The following is a 16246-nucleotide window of genomic DNA, read 5'->3' on the forward strand; positions in this document are numbered from 1 at the left end:
CCAGAGCACGAGACACACAAACACAGAGAGAGAGAGAGAGAGAGAGAGAGACTGGCCAATAGAATGCTTCTGCTGCCAGATTGTGAAAAACCACATTGCTATTTAATATTAGTAATTCTGATGTAATGATTAGCATCTGTTGTCCACATTACAGTATCATTAGAGTAGTATCTATCATTATTTTCATCTTCAGTGTGTATTGTGTGGTTGTTTCCTGTGTATGAATGTAGCATAGAACCATGTTTGTGGATTTTGATTTATTATATTTTCCTGTACATGCTAGCTATGACATAAATATGTGTTTGAAGAGACCAGATTTCAATGAAATGTACACAACAAAACAGCAAGACTAAGTAGAGCTACAGCCCAATAGTCTCTTGCACCAAAAGTATCACACTCTTTACTTGTACTGTGTTTATGTTAGGTAGTATTAAAGGATTTCATATAGAAAAACAATCTTCTGGGCTTTTTCTAGGAATCGGTATGACAAACAGTCTCAGTGGTTGCTGAAAGGATTTCTATCAGTCACACAGACGCTATCGCACAAAAAGGTGCAAAACCGGTTGGTTACAGGTGAGCTGAACTTGCTTTCACTTAAAACCTTCGTCTCATTCCCTTAGCTACCAGATATAACACACATACATGGAAAGGGAAAACCCACCTTTTGCTTTTCTTTGCAAAGCCAATAATGAGACTAAAATGCCCCAGTTAACTAAAGCTCCCATAAAGGTTTCTTTCCCAATTATGTTTCGTTCTTAACCATCATCTTTCTCTTTTTTCTTTCCCACAAAGCGGGATGAAGCAGGTGCAGCATTTCCCAGATGACAAAGACAGGGCTCTGATTACAATCTCAGAGTCTGATTATGAATCAGAAGGTGACCTAATGACAGTGTCCCCGACGTCACACCCGGCCTGCTGCCATCAGCTTGGCAGATTATCTCAGCTGTGATCAGGGCTTACAACAACATAATGTGTGAGTTCATGGCAGCCTGGGGATGCACTTATAACTGCAGTTTAATGAAGAATTGATAGGAGGCATGTTTTAGCCTATTAATTCCTAGAGGTTATGTTACATTGCTGACATACTGGAAATAAAACTGAGGTTATGAGGCTGGGATGCATTTTATCAACCCCTGATGCATAGATGGCTATTGTGAAGTAGTTGTATATAGTAATCATAGAGAATGCAAATATATCTAAATGAACTATTAGCTATTATTTTTATTTAATAAACATTATATAACTATTTAAGCATGTATTTTGTTTTGAATTTTGCAGATATTTTAGGATCTTGTATGCAAGTATTTACAATGGGCTATTTTTATAACTGACTAGGGCTTATGTGGCAAAACTCCTTTAAAGTGAGTAAAAACTCTTCTAGTAAATAGCTGAGGTTCATGTGAACATGAAACAGTCCACAGTGTTACTTGATTTTTGGATAATCTGCTGAATGAGTTGAACACAGGTCTCTCACTACCAGAAGTGCCTGTCATTTCTAAACAGATTAGAATCAAGCAGATTAAAGCATGGTCACGGGATAATCCCGGGTTATTTTATACGCAGGGCCCCAAATCTGCAAAGTCATCAAATGACACCTCAGGGAGAGCAGTTCAGACCATCTCCTTAGCTACGCACTAATGCTTTACCCTTTATCATGTAAATAAAAAAGTGCAACCTCTTTCAGTTGTAATGTTTTAGGACATTACAATAAATAAATAAACTTGTTTCTTACTGTCATTATTAAACTAAAACAAAGCTAAAGTGTGTGGAAACATCCTGCTATTCAGTAGCTTGTAGAACTATATTCAGCAGCCATTTCTACAAGTTTTTAGCTGTATGATTTATGAGTCTTTCACATTGTTGTGGAGGAATTTTGCTCCATTTTTCTTTACAATATTGCTGCAGTTAATTTGGGTCATTTATACACAACTCTTTGAAGGCCCCAGCACAGTATTTCAACCATTGTCTGGACTTTGACTGAATCATCACAACACCTCGACTCTTTTGTTTTTCAGCCACTCTGTTGTCACTTTTCTTCTTTATCTGTTAGACAGAAGACCTTGATTTAACTTTACAATACTTCAGGTTCTGGGGCTGCAAATCATCACCCCTCCACCGCCATGCTTGACAGCTGGTATGAGATGTTCCAGAAGTCTTGTGGTTTTATTTGATGCAATTTTGCAACCCAAAGCCATTTTGCCATCTTATTTTCATACTTCCACAAAAGGTACACTTGGTCGATCTTTTTCTAATTGTACTGTCATGAACTTCGACATTTAACATACTGAGGCATGTAAAGTCTGAGACACAGCTCTTTGGTTTTTAATAGTTTCTTTGGGCATTGCACGGTCTGATCTTGGGTTGAACTTTCTGGAACATCTGCAGACTGTCTTGAATGTGGTTCAGTTGTCTACTTACAACCATTCCCAGATTTATAGACAGCAAAAAATAAATGAAACAAAACACATTCATAATTAGCACACTGAAATACTGCAGATCAACAAACTGCCAATACTTTAGCTTTAATAGTGATGATACCTAACGATGATTAACTCAGTGTAACTGATCAGTTGCACCTAGCCGCTGCTGCCCTCCTAATTCCTGTAGAATTAAGAAGTGAGTTGAGTAAGGTTTTACTTAGTTGTTCTTAAACTACTAATAAAACAGTCATGTTTTCTGAGATTTTCACCTCATTTGAAAAAAATGGTTGTCTTCTTTTCTTGTGTCCTGATAAATTAAACCTTCTAAGTGAAAACGGGTTTATTGTCTTTAACATGACTGTAAATAGAACACTCACATAGTGTTAAATGCAGAAATACCCAATAGTAGGATCAGCCTGTTTGCTCCAAACAGACCAATTAAGTTTTAGACTAAAAGCTAAAAAAAATACCCTCAAATGCCTGCTATAATTATCTGAAACTATCCATAGTTTATGCAACACTGTAGTTGTTGCAGCACAGGTAATACTGTCACCTCCTTAGGACGGTGAAAGACTTTGATCTGGGCAGGCTGTTGCTCCATGTGTGTGCTCATGCACCAGTGACCGAGTCAGCATGTAGCTACTGCAGTTATGTAGGTCACTGTGCTTTCCTGTCAGGTGTTTCACTGGCCTTCTTCAGAGCTCTCTACTGCCACCCAGCGGAGGGAATGTGTATTGCAGCTTAATTAACTTAGCGTGGCATGTTGGCTAGAGTAGACTTTTAGCCTTATCCTCATATTGAACATGCCACATTTCCCCTCATAACATGTTTAGAGATTAAACTTTTTAAGGCTAAACTCTTTTGAGATAGGAAGTACTTGTGTGAACTATAGAACTGCAGCATAGAACTTTTATGCATTATGGAAAACATGCCAGAGTGGTCTTTTTTTTGTTTGACTCTTCTTAGCCTCCATGTTGCAGATACTTGGACTTTTTAGACTAGCATTTAAGTGAACAGCTGTGATAAAAACCAATCTAAAAAGATACTAAGCCAAGTACAGTATGATGGTGTAATCTGGATTGATATTAAACACTTCCCTTCTCAAAATATGAGTAAAGTCAAGAGTATTTGAAACCAAATCAGTTGACTCTGACTTGGAAAATACTTTGCATTTTAACAAAAACAGCAAGTGACCATCTTTGTACTGCAAAACAAAACAGCTGGAATCTTTTTATCATCACTTCATTTATTTACAAAAACCCAAAATATTGTGAAAAAAAACAAGACCTAAAAAAGGTAGAGATTAAACAGAAAAAGCACGTGCTACCATTCATATGAGACAACTACATTATGAGATGTGTTTTGTCAACATTGTTGAAACATTTTTTTAAAAGAAACAAGCTGTTTTTATTTGTCTAAAAGGTGGCCGCTGTAGTATTCTGCATCCTCTGAAACTGAAATCCGAGCAGGTCTCTTCCCCTTTCACTTCCCGTGGTGTCCGACTCTCGCTGTGTTTTTTGTCTTGCCGTTTCTCTAGAACTTGAACTCTTTGTACTTCTTGGCACCACCTCGTGTATCCTGTGGCTGGGCCTTCCTCTTTTTTTGCTGTGTGGTGGCAATGAAGCAGAATGTGGAAGTCGACATGATTAATATTCAAACATCAGCCCAAGGGAAAAGAACGGATATGACTGGAAACTCCTACATTTCTGTTTTTGTTTTTTTTTAAAGAACTGCTGTATGTTTATATGAAACAGATCATATCCTTAGAGGTCCAAAAATAAAGTCAGACACCTGCTTTTGTCTGTTTAAAACAGATAAACTGCATTTGATTGGACTGATAACAGAAAAACACACCAGAATTTAGAAGTCAGGACTAACTTATGATACAGATTTGATGCTTTATTACCTTCTGTTTAGCGGCGTGCTCAGCCACCATGTCGCTGAAGTCCTCCTTCTCCACCTGGGCTTGTTGCTCTCTGACATGCTCCTCGTACTTCTGTGTCATGGCCATTGGGTCAAGCTCCAACTCCTCAGGGGCCAGGGCCACCTCCACACCCTGCGACTCCTGTCCTCCACCTGTCTTACGGCTCACCATGGGCTGGAAGCAATTGCAATGAGAAAAGATGTAAAGGTTTAAGATGCAGCTAGCGTTACAGAACACGACATCATTTTCATTTAGTCTGGAGTCACGTGCAGCCTTACCGCTGACATTTCGTAGATGTGTGTTGAGGCCATCATGGCTGCTCCTACAGGGCCAGTTCTTCTCTCTGGGAGAACAGTGAAGAGCTGGGGTGTTTCATTCCTATGAAACGAAAGGCAACAGTTAATTTGCTTGTTCATTGTGACTGAATGAAGAACAAGGTTTTGCACTTGGTTTAAAGATAGAAAACACTCCTTCCTTAAGTAGTTTTTTTTTAACCAAACACTTTGATATAACTGACTCATGAAATTTAATAAAGCACCACTGCTATACATGTAAAATATACAAGGCTTTTTATTACTTTGATATACTTTAAGTTATTTAATATTAAAAGGTCAAGCATCTGATTCAGAATAGGACTCGATTGGCCGATAAGCTTGCACATACAGGGAATTTGTCTTGAGGTGGAGGTGCTAAAACAAAGATCTAATGCTTTGTGTAGATGTGAATCTGCCTTTCTGAGCTAACACAAACTCAATTCTTATACTGGTGTTTTGTTTTCTTTTCTCAAATGAATATAAAAAAAATACATGTAAATAACATCACATTTAAATCATCTGATATCCTCAATCTTACATGCTATAAATAAATAGAAAAAAATGTAATAAAGGAAATTAAAGAAGCTACATAAAATAGAGTGACACTCACCCATCCATGGCCTCCTCGATCTTCTTCTTCCTCAGCTCGATCAGCTCTGGAGTCTCCATGCCGGCTGGTACTGATGAGAAGCCTCCAGGAGTTATCAGCCCACTGAAACAAGAAAGGGACAAGTTCAGGGTGCTTGTCTTCATGAGGGAGTCATTTCAAGTTTAGATTTAAAAAAAAAAACAGAAAAAAAAATCAAAACAAAACACAAGGCTTGATTAAGATTAGAAACTGGTGAACACCGACTCAACTGCAATCTTCTACAAGATAATCACAGACGAGTTAAACATCTTATCAGCTAAACCAATTAAAGCAGGGAAACACTAATCAGAAACCAACAGGGCGGTTGGTTAATTCTGGTGATAGTTTGTAAGTTAAACACTTCAATATGTCTGTTTTCATGACAACAGAACTAACTTTTAAACTTGTACTTAATTTTTTTTCCTCAATTAAACAGACAGAAAAGAGCTCAACCTTTTTAGACATAAGATGAACCCCTGAGAGAGACCGCTAATGATCCACGCATTCATCCTTTGTAACTGCTGGATTTAAGCACCTGTCTGCTGGTGTGAAGAATCCAGTTTCATCTGGCTTCTCTTCATCACTCTCCTCCTCCTCTTCTTCCTCTGATGATTCCTCATCTGAAGGCTCCAGCTCTCCCCATGGAGTGTGGTCCACCTCTTCCTCCTCAGCTTTAGCCTGGACACAGAGGGAAGGTTATCCTTCCTGAGTCAATCTACCAGCCCATGAAAGACTGTTGGCTCCAAATGGAAGATATGGAAACTAAAAAACGACCTGCAGCTTCGCGCTGCACTGACAGGTGTAGCTTCTGGCAACGGACATCAAATAAATCTGATGTGAAGCCTTGAAATCTAGATACCGTGATTTACGAGCTACGTGTAGAAGTATAAAACCTGTATATGAACAAGAATATTCTATAATTTGATATGAAGAAAAACCTTCATTATTATCATGTTTCCATTTTATTGTATTATATTCTTTTTGAATAAAATATAAATGTATTGCTGACTATTTTTTACAATCGTGGCCTAACAAGGCAAAACAGCTGAAGAACAGTGACTCTGATTTATGATTTTACCACTTCTTACAGAACTTAGAAGAACCCAAACGCACCATGTTTCATGTGTGTGCATTAAGTTATGTGGTTTTTACCTGGAAGTCCGCTGAATTGGTCCCAAACACGTCACCGTAGAGTGGTTTGCCCATCTCATCTACTGGCGGCTTCCCCCACCCTCCAGCGTGATAACCAAAAGTACAGTTCTGGGGAACAAAGAGATACCAGGAAGCAGATAAACCGAACAGCACGCATTCATAAACACACTGATATAATCATCTGTTAATGTTAAGGATCAAAATATATTCTTAAATAATAAATCTGACTAGCATGTTGTTACCTCTGGGATGGGGGAGTTGAGTCCAGGGATCTTGAGGTTGGGGTAGGAGGGAGGGGGGCCGTACCTCTGCATGGCTATCAACCAGGGAGGTGGCACCTTGTGAGCGTTCTGGTGAAGAAGTAAAAGTCTGCGTATGAGCTCACAGAACAGCACCGTTTATTTAGAGCAGTAAAACGGGCTCATTGCATGCTGGGTTAATGTGTTGAGCTAAAAATATGTTCCAATATTAATTACCACATGTCTAATGGTGCTACCTAAGAGATCCGCTACATGGATCCAGTTTATTTTCTGTCATTATCTCTGCAAGTTCCTGTCCTTGTTAGTGTGCTAGCGTAAACAAGTCTCATGACGTGTTTTCACAGCCTGCACATACATTCATTTAAAAGCGAGAGCGACACATTAGCATGAACAACAACAACAGCTGATGACTGTCAGGAACCTCGAACTAAAGATGAAGCGACAAAAATCCTGGACAGAGGCGTTCGCTAAAAATACAACAGAAGAAGAATCAGTAAAAGTCTTAAAGCAATTTCTCCTTTAAATTCATTTCAAAATATAAACATGCATCTGACTAGTGCTGCGTTTGTTTGCACTTGTTTTTGAAGCCCTGCTAATTTAGTGCTTGAGACTTAATGGAGCTTACAGGTCCTACTGGCATCCCCAGAGCAATACGCAGCTCATCAGACAGATCTCCAGGCTTCTTCTCTTTCAGGCGGGTTTCAAACTCTTTACCCTGCAATGACACAAAAACACACAAAGTAGGTGAGTATATAGCGCCATATATGCAGAGATGTAAACTTTTTTCTAGATTAGACGTAAAGAGTAAAGAAAGGAAACCGTGACCGCTGTACCTCGTAGTAAAGGTCTCCATGGATTGTGAGTTTAGGTTTGATTTGCCATTTGAAGAAAGCATCGTGCAGCTTCTGGTAGTCGATGTCGATTTTCCCCATCTTGGGACGAACCTTCTCTCTCATTTTGGTTTTCATCGTTTTGGCATCCTCCTGTAAGCAGATAATCGTGTAGCAATTGCATGAACTATGCAACATTTAGCATTTTAAAGTTAATTTCATCGTGTAGCAGGCCTACCCACCTTCTCTTGTAGAGCCTCCCTCATCTCCTGAATTCCTGTCCTCTTGATGAACTCTGGCAGCTCAAACGGAGGCTTCTCTATACCTCTCTTCCCCTGCAGATACTTTCTTTTGAAGCACCAGTGGCGAGGAACTGGGACTGTGTTCCTGGTGGCCTTTAAGTGGACCAGCAGCTTGGGCTCCTGAGCTGTCACATCATGCATCTCCACAACATCTGGACGAGCCACCAGCTGGAGAAAAATGGCAGAAAAAAAATGGAGCGATGAACATCTGTTTGTGTGAGGAAAAAAGAAAAGACTAAAGACTATTTGAAAACATGCATCTTGATTTACCTGCTTGAGCTCAGCTACAGTCAGCCTGTTCATCCTCCTCAGCTTCTTCTTGGACAGTTTAGGTGCATCTGGTCTTGCTTCCTGCACGTGAAAAATACTCCACATGTAAGACACTTGTTCAAAGAAGAATTAGCTCTGAATTATTTCTGAAAAAATGGAAGGATTAATACCTCATCGCTGTCATCGCTGTCCTTCCTCTCCTCTTCAAATCCTTTCTTCCGCATCATGCCCATTGTCTCGTGCTTTTCAGTCTTCTCAGGCTCCTTCTCCTTCTCTTTCTTCACATCATCAGTCAGCTAGAAAAGAATCGGTGAGACGGGCTGTTTTAGTACAAAATCAAATACTAAAGTACAACTGTTCAACACTTTAAGAAGTAGAATGAATTAAGAATCTGCTTTTGTCACCTTAAATGCCTCAAAAATCCTTTTGAAGAAGATAAAATTGGGGTCGTAGATCTCCGGCTCTTCTGTGACGTACTCGATCTCCACCTCTGCGTCCTTTTCTTTGTCCTTTTGCTTGTTGCTGCCCTCCTTCTTCTGCTCGGCTTGCTCCTTCTTCTCCTGCGCACGCTTCTTCTTGCTCTTCTTTTTGCGGTTCCTGCGTTTGCGGTTTTTCTGCAGAGTGATTCACAATTTTGAAGGAAATAAAACATTTGCACTCAGCTTTAGCTGCCTTTCAGGTCATGTTTTGCTGTGCTTTGGAAAGAGAAAGCTTACATCTTTTTTAGACATCTGACTGTCATCGTCATCCGTCTCAGACATCAGACCAGAAGAATTGGTCACATCCATCTCTCCTCTTTCATAATCTTCTTCTGAAAGGAAGGTATAAGGCAGCAAAGACCAAACTCGTAAAGCCTTAAAATCTTTTCAATTAGATTGGTTTATGTAGTAATTATTGTTGATCAGTCCTACACTACTACACAACAAAGATGGTCCAATCAGTGAACCCACAATGTAAAATTTATGCTAAGTTAACTGATGATAATTGCGCTGTATCAGATGGGAAGGATTACGCATCATTTTCCAGCCTGTCAAAACTAGAGGCTTCATGGTGAAAATGAAAGTAACATTTTATGAATAATATCAGGATAAATGGTAAATGTGCACATCACACCGAGTTTAAACATTTATACTGAAACAATAAAAAGGGAAAATGTTTCCTATGAGGTTTTATTCCTCCTACAGTATACTGATTTGTTTAATTTAGCTGTCTGTTCAGATGAAAATGAAATAATTTAAGAGGTAATAAGTTATTCTTCCTTCTCAGAATCATTTGGGTTCATATCTTTTCATTGCTCTCTTCAGACATATTACTGGTTACTGGAAAACTGTCTTCTAGGTGCCTTAAAAAATCTAATCATATTAAATTCTTTAGAATAAACAGAGGAAGATAACAGCCAAAGCACTACTGATAATCTGTCTTTCAGCATTATCTCATGTGCTAACCTGCTGGATCAGTGTGCTGCTCCTGTCTGATTTCCTTCAGTTGGAGGATTTTCTCCAGAGCCTGGGGGATCTTGGGCCCACTGACACTTATTTCCTCGTTCTGCCAGGCCTGCAATAAATTAGAAAACCGAAATTAAACAAGTTTGCACAACACAAGATAAAAAGTCAATTAAAGTCTGTGCAATCAACCAAAAACAATTTGTTTCACCAACACAAGCTTGGACGAAAAATGGAAAAGAGTGCAGGGATTATATGAGCTTCATTTGTTTATTTGGAAGGGGGAAAAATAAAAAATGAAAGCAGGAATATAGCAATGATATTTAATCTATTAATAACTCAGATATGCATGAGCCTGACACAAAAGCATGCAACACATATACAAATATAAAAGCTATAATCCGTCTAACTGGACAATTATTCTGCATACCTCTCTGTTATCTTCTCCTGGAGGAGGGGGCACCCTCTGTTTCTGAGATGGCAACAAAGTGACACCAGGAGGCAGCGGCCCACGAGGGTCCAAGAGGGAAACTTGGGAGATATACAGGTGACAAAAAAAAGCGTTACAATGAGTTTTATGTCCCCAAAAGCTGTGATATGTTGGCCTTAATCCTCTAAAACTTTCTCTTACAGCAACGATTATACTATCTTTGTGCATGTAATTATTTGTAGAAATGCAGAAGCACACCTCGAACACCGCCGACAGGAATCGTAGCCATTTCCTGCTGACGCTCTTGTTCCAGTAGCACGGCAGCCTAATACATGCGGACAGGATGAAAGAGACATGAATGAAATTTATGAGAAGATGGGAAGAATCACTTTTTTATTTATTTATTTTTTATTTAATGTTTCACCCTTTTCTGTTGCTCCAGAAGGTCATGTTCATCTCCCTGTCAAGGTCAGAGATAATGAATTAGTAACAATGAGCCAATTAAAATATAATTTGCACCCCACCCAAGTAAAAAGCTGTTGCTGCATTTAACTAAATACACTCAAGCATTTATCTTGTATGGGTTTTTAGATTTTACAACCTTAAACAGACATGAAATTGCTATTTATTGCACAAACTGATCCTCTCCATACTGGTTAGTACTCCACATATAAAGCTGGGTGCACTTCACCTGCTGCTTGGCTCTTTCCTCCTGCTGTAAAACCATGGCAGCTCTCTGCTGAGCCATCTTCAGCTGATCATCATGCGTCATGCCCGGAGGGGGTAAACTTGTGTGCTCCATTCCCATGTGTATGCCAGGTGGAGGGGGAGCTCCGGGGGGCATCATAGAATGGAGCATACTCATACCAGGAGGCATGGGCGGCATGGGCATCGGGGGCAAATGAGGCATCCCTGGCATCTGACGAGGAGGAAATAAAGGAGACTGAGAATGGAAAGTGTGATTGTGTAAAGGGAACTTATGCGGAGGCTGTATTCCAGGACACAAATGACTGAAACAATTTTGTGTAGTTTAGCTTTAAAATCATAATACTGTCTAATTAAGACCACACATGCAGTGCACATGTTGGTGCATTGGATTCATTCTATTTTTTTAAGTGCATTTATCAGTCAACCCTTTAAATATTGAAATAAGAAGAGCCGTGTAGAAATAAATATAATAAAATAGGTCTGTAATCTCAATAACTTTTTTCTCTGTATTCTCCCTGTGAATAGGGGACATTTTCAGTAGTTAGAGACCATCTCATGAGTGAATGGGCAACTGCAGTTAACTTCTCTTTCACTAGACATGTTTCCATGCTTTGTGAACACTTTAAGAAACAATAAACTAACATCTGTGTAGTTTCTTCTTTATGATCATTAATAACATGTTGATTTAGTTTTAGAACTGTATAAGTGACTATTTCCTAAACCTTCCAAAACTATAAAAAAAAAAAACACTTTACAGTAACACTCGTGTAAGTCTTTGAAAACAAACTGCTCAATGCTATAACATAAAGGTTATATACTGACACAATGGGCTGCTTTACAATGAGTAGCTGTTTATTACCATGCAGTCAATGGCATTTTTACCGGGACCTTTTTTTTTTTCATTACCTGGGAGCCCACTGATTTATCTTCGTTAGGTTTGGTGAGGATAATTCCAGTCTGCAGAGGGAAATATACAGAGCAGTCAGCAAAACCAACACATTTGGAGCTCCAGCAACCAGCTTAGTACTTCAAGACAGTGTCACAAGTGTTAATCAAAAGGTAGATGATAGATAAAGGAAGGAGAGAAGAGTGAGCATAAAATGCTCTTCACAAGGAATTCTGCTGCACCAACCCCTGTGACATTGTGGCCTGTAAAGTTAATAACAGCTGTAAACTACAGCTACAGTACACCTTCAAAGAAATTATTTTGGTAAGCTGTTGTGTAGGTTTCTACAGCAGCAAGCAACAGATAGAAAATCACCATTGATGTTTAAAGGTGTAAAACTGGAGGGAGTGTGTTTACCTGCATCATGTAGCCCTTTAGTCTGTCAATCAGCTCCTCTCTAGGGCCTGGGTATGAGAAAAATACAGTTATAAACGAGGCAACAGTGAGCTGAGTCCCGAAGTAAAACGTACTTATCACAATAACTTCACATTTACTCAAATCAGTAGAAAAGTGTGTTGCTGATATGTTCAGCAACTGACCCTGGAAGTTAGCAACGAAGCTAAAACTGAGCTAGTTACTTTACCAAACAGAAACAGATCAAGCAAATGCCGTTAGTAGTGTTTGATACAAATCGCAAAGGTTGAAATCCCACTGATATGCTTAACAGTAGCGTATAATACATCCAAGCGAGTATAAACACACTACAGGCCTGACTTTGGCTTATGATCAACGGAAGTGCTGCGTTTTGAGGCTACTTGCTAGCTGCTGTGAGCTAAACACATTGCTCCTAAAGTGCTCTGTATCTTTCTGGAGCGTTTTTATTACCCATCGTAGGTGCTCCAAGCTCCGCCAGCTTGGCCTGAAGCTCCGGGTGGCTCCATGAGTTCAAAGCTACGATAGCACTCCCTATATCAGACGGGAGAGAGTCGGTACCCGGTGGTCCGTCGGATGCCATGTTGAGGTTCGCTGAATGGAACAACGGCGGTTGTGGAAAACACGCGAGAACGGGATTACCGCAAAGCATTATGGGAAACGCGCGTTGCCAACTGGGACGTGAAGTGTGAAAAAAAACAAAACAAAACAAATAATTTCTACAGTAGCCTGTGGATGTCAGCGTTGGCACGTTTGTTCAACAAACAAAACATTCTTTTAGACTTTTACACCTTTTAGGTGGCTTACTTATAATTTCAATGTTTAAATTAATCAAACTATAATAACAATTGAATTTCCCTTTGGGATTAATAAAGTATTTTTCATTCATTCATTCATTCATTTATGAACTTAACAAATGTAGTTTTTTAAGGAACAGAATCCTAATACCAGTACCACCAGAGACGGTACTGCCAGAGACATGTTTTCACACATTTTCTTACATTTCAGATAATATTACAAAAACAAACAAAAAATTCTTAATTTTATCTACTTAAATCTAACAGGCTATAAGCAAAAACTTTAGTTATAACATCAGAGAAATACAAAAAAGTTACTTTGTCAAATATTTTAGTTAACTTTGATAGGCAAGGCTAGTTTATTTGTATAACACATTTCATGTACAAGTGTAAAAGTGATTTACATAAAACATTAAAAACATTACAGATGGTTCAAAGAAAGCATTAAAAATATTAATGTAAAATCTGTTGTAACACAAAATGCTGTTCATACATTACTGATTATAAACAGAAAGTAACTGAACCAATACGTTTACATATTCAAGGACTTATCTCAGCAGCTTTCAGGCAAGGAACGGGTCCACCACGGGCAGGGTCCATCACAGGGCCAACACAAAGAGACTAACAACCAATGATGATGATTATATTTTAGCGTGTAATTTTGCATCAAATCTGGTGATTTTAGGACTTTTAATTGTTCTACAATAAATATAAACTGCTTTGACAGACACATATTAGAATGCTGCATTATGATCAAGAACATCATAGTGTTGATGTAGAAAAACAGAAGTACATTACACTTGGCCATCAGATGCTTACCCAGGTAAAAGTACTGAGCCTTCTAGGGGACATGGGGGCAATTTTCTTTTTTTCTTTTTATTTTATTTGTGTTCCCTTGCAACACCCCCCCCCCCCCCCCCCTTTTTTTTTTTTTCTTTTTTTTTTGCATTACCTTGCAAAAAGGGAATCATCCAACAGACACTGCTTAGATGGCTATGAGACTGTGGACAGCCTATTAAAGCCTGTGTGGTCAGGTTCTTTAGCTGTTTCTGGTCTGCGTCTGTCCCTCTCAGCATCATGTGATAAACCTTACATTATACCCATGTTAACAGAGGAAGTATGTTGTTGTAATGTATGGACAACCGTTTTATTCATAATTAAATACATAAACACTGAAATTAATACATTTTCCATAAAAGATATACAAAATAAATTAATAGTCAAAATAATGTACATTTTTAAATGTTTTTTTTTATTATTTAGTAACACTTATTGATTTACTTAATATTATTTATTTTAAAAAATCATATTTATTTTTTTACTAACATTTATCAGTTTATTTATCTATTTATAAATATGTATATTAATTTATTATATATGCTTTAATTATTTATATATACTTTTATTTATTAAAAATATTTATTATCACTTTTATTTTATAAGAGTATTTAATTTATTGTAGAACTTTTATTTTGCTGTCACATTTTTATTTGACGCTGTTTAATTTGGGTTCTTTCTATTCCGGCTTATTTCTGTCATGACAAGTTTTCCTCATTTGTAAGCACAGATATGCGGCACAATATGTTATAAATTACCTGGGAATTCTTTTAAGTGACTTACAATTATCAAGCACCCTCGGTCATGACAGGGCTGACTTAGTTAGTGTAATGTGCTCTTCCTGGGGGCATCTTCTAGCTCTGCTCTGTAAATGTTTCATCATCCCACCAGTGTTTTACAGTCAACTTTGACATACCAATCTGCATTAATAACTACATCTCTATTCTTTATTTAAACATGTTTTATCCACTTCAGGGTCACGGAGTAATAACTAACTACTTAAATTCCTGAGGGGATGATGCTCCGAGATCAGCAAGGCTGGGCACCAGGGGTTGTGGTGAACAGGGCAGAAGGGTTATCTGTGGGCTTCAGTGAATGTTCAAAGAAAATTTTCCATTTTAGGCCAATTTCCACCAAGTCCATGTGCACCACATTTCTGCATCTCCACAGTTTCATTCAGGCATCACCGTAATTTCATTCCAGCTGCCGTGGCATGTCCACTCACACCGGGAGCCTGACATGCTAAAATGGCTGTGATTAGCTCTGGAGGCTGTAGCGGATTCCCTCGTCTTCAAAATAAAGATTGGAACCTTTGTTTAATTGTGACTGAATTAAACAATCTCTGAGGATTTTCTCTCCTTACAGACTAACAGTTTCACTCCCAAAGTGGGGGTCTGACTCAAATTTATGACTTGGTTTCCAGCTCCACAGGTCAACAAAGGTCAACTCTCCCCAACCTGGACTGGGAGGACTTCATTAGGTTATTTACGAGACCTGGGAAATTTCTGAACTTTAATCTTCTGCAACATAAATTTGCTTTTTAGTTAACAACCAAAGGATCCCAGATGCAACTCTTCATCCCAATGTCCACTTTGAAACTGTTTCTTACTAAACTTGTGTTTTCCTTCAACTGATAAGCGGAAACCCCCTTTAACAGGACACCTGGACACACCAAGAAACGTTTATCTTAACATTCCAGAGGGTAATAAAGTGTCTTAATGTTTCTCTATGTCCCAGCAAGAGGAGACAAAGACTTTGTGTGAAGAGTAAAAGATCATACTTTTACTAGTCAACAATGTTCATTCAAATAGATACATATATATATATATATATATATGTGTTTTATCTTGATACCATGCGCATGCATATAATCATTATCATTGTATGCAAGGTTTAATCAACAAGCTTGATTAACTGGTGACCTGAAACTTTATTATTGTGTTTGTGTGAGATATAACCTTTTTCCTATTTTCTTGTCTTTTCGATGATTCACTGATGGATTTTAATGATGTCTCATTTAAGGCTTTAATAACTTGGATATATAGATATATTCACAAAATGTTTAATTTGATAAGTCTTTACAACATGATCAGACCAGCCCCTCTGGATCTGCTATCTGACCCAAAACCAGCCCACAAGACTGTTATTGGTCAAGATAATGGTCACACATCCCTCCATGGGGTGGGTCTTCAAAACTAACACTTTTAAACTCAGAACAAAGAGTTTAGCTCTCTTCCTTTTCTTTTCGGCCCTTCCTTCTTAGTCTTCCTCCGTTGCTCTCTGCTTTAAGTGGACTTCAAGTCCTCTTCAACCCATCCTCTCCAGACATGGCCTTCTTCCAGAGTTAGGACACTTGGTCTGAACGCCAGAAAGAAAGAGAGAGATGCTGCCAGAGGATTAAGTTTGCAGTGATGTGAAGAACATCACCCGATACTAAAGTTGGTGCCTGCATACCAGATGCATGATTGACAATTTTTGGCTCTTTTTGGACTCCGTAGTTCATTCCCTTTTTCCAGCTAATACTTCGCTTCTCTTGAGTTATGTTTTTATCTTTTGGACTTTTAATACAGATCCTAAATAGATCCTACAGAGTTTCTTTTTTTGGACTGACCTA

General features: G+C 38.5%; 1 protein-coding gene across 3 annotated transcripts; it reads right to left on the reverse strand.

Annotated features, from left to right (window-relative positions):
* Window positions 1–3646: 3646 nt before the first annotated feature.
* Window positions 3647–12615, reverse strand: sf3b2 (splicing factor 3b, subunit 2). Of its 3 annotated transcripts, none has more exons than XM_041986484.1 (22): window positions 12452–12615; window positions 11984–12030; window positions 11587–11637; window positions 10664–10891; window positions 10397–10432; window positions 10231–10297; window positions 9973–10073; window positions 9546–9654; window positions 8817–8908; window positions 8505–8714; window positions 8271–8396; window positions 8101–8181; window positions 7771–7998; window positions 7532–7681; window positions 7324–7413; window positions 6681–6788; window positions 6439–6546; window positions 5822–5964; window positions 5269–5370; window positions 4623–4722; window positions 4327–4518; window positions 3647–4025 (listed from the first exon to the last, which is right to left on the reverse strand). In XM_041986484.1, exons 1-22 carry the CDS (start codon window positions 12579–12581, stop codon window positions 3954–3956), a joined length of 2571 nt encoding a protein of 856 aa, XP_041842418.1. In that variant the 5' UTR covers window positions 12582–12615; the 3' UTR covers window positions 3647–3953. The 3 variants fall into 3 exon arrangements, with proteins under 3 accessions (XP_041842418.1, XP_041842417.1, XP_041842415.1); XM_041986483.1 differs by having other exon boundaries at window positions 4327–4521; window positions 4626–4722; window positions 8817–8911; XM_041986481.1 differs by having other exon boundaries at window positions 8817–8911.
* Between the last annotated feature and the right edge of the window lie 3631 nt (window positions 12616–16246).

This window comes from Melanotaenia boesemani, chromosome 5, assembly GCF_017639745.1.
Source record: "Melanotaenia boesemani isolate fMelBoe1 chromosome 5, fMelBoe1.pri, whole genome shotgun sequence".
NCBI classification, from domain to species: domain Eukaryota; kingdom Metazoa; phylum Chordata; class Actinopteri; order Atheriniformes; family Melanotaeniidae; genus Melanotaenia; species Melanotaenia boesemani.

Excerpts from the sequence above, each read along its gene's own strand:
- sf3b2 (XM_041986483.1), bottom strand. The coding sequence starts at position 12,581 with ATGGCATCCGACGGACCACCGGGTACCGACTCTCTCCCGTCTGATATA. Across the intron at positions 12,031-12,451 it reads GCTTGGAGCACCTACGATGG|GCCCTAGAGAGGAGCTGATT; the intron begins GTAATAAAAACG and ends TCTCATACCCAG. Across the intron at positions 10,074-10,230 it reads TCCTGTCGGCGGTGTTCGAG|TTTCCCTCTTGGACCCTCGT; the intron begins GTGTGCTTCTGC and ends ATATCTCCCAAG.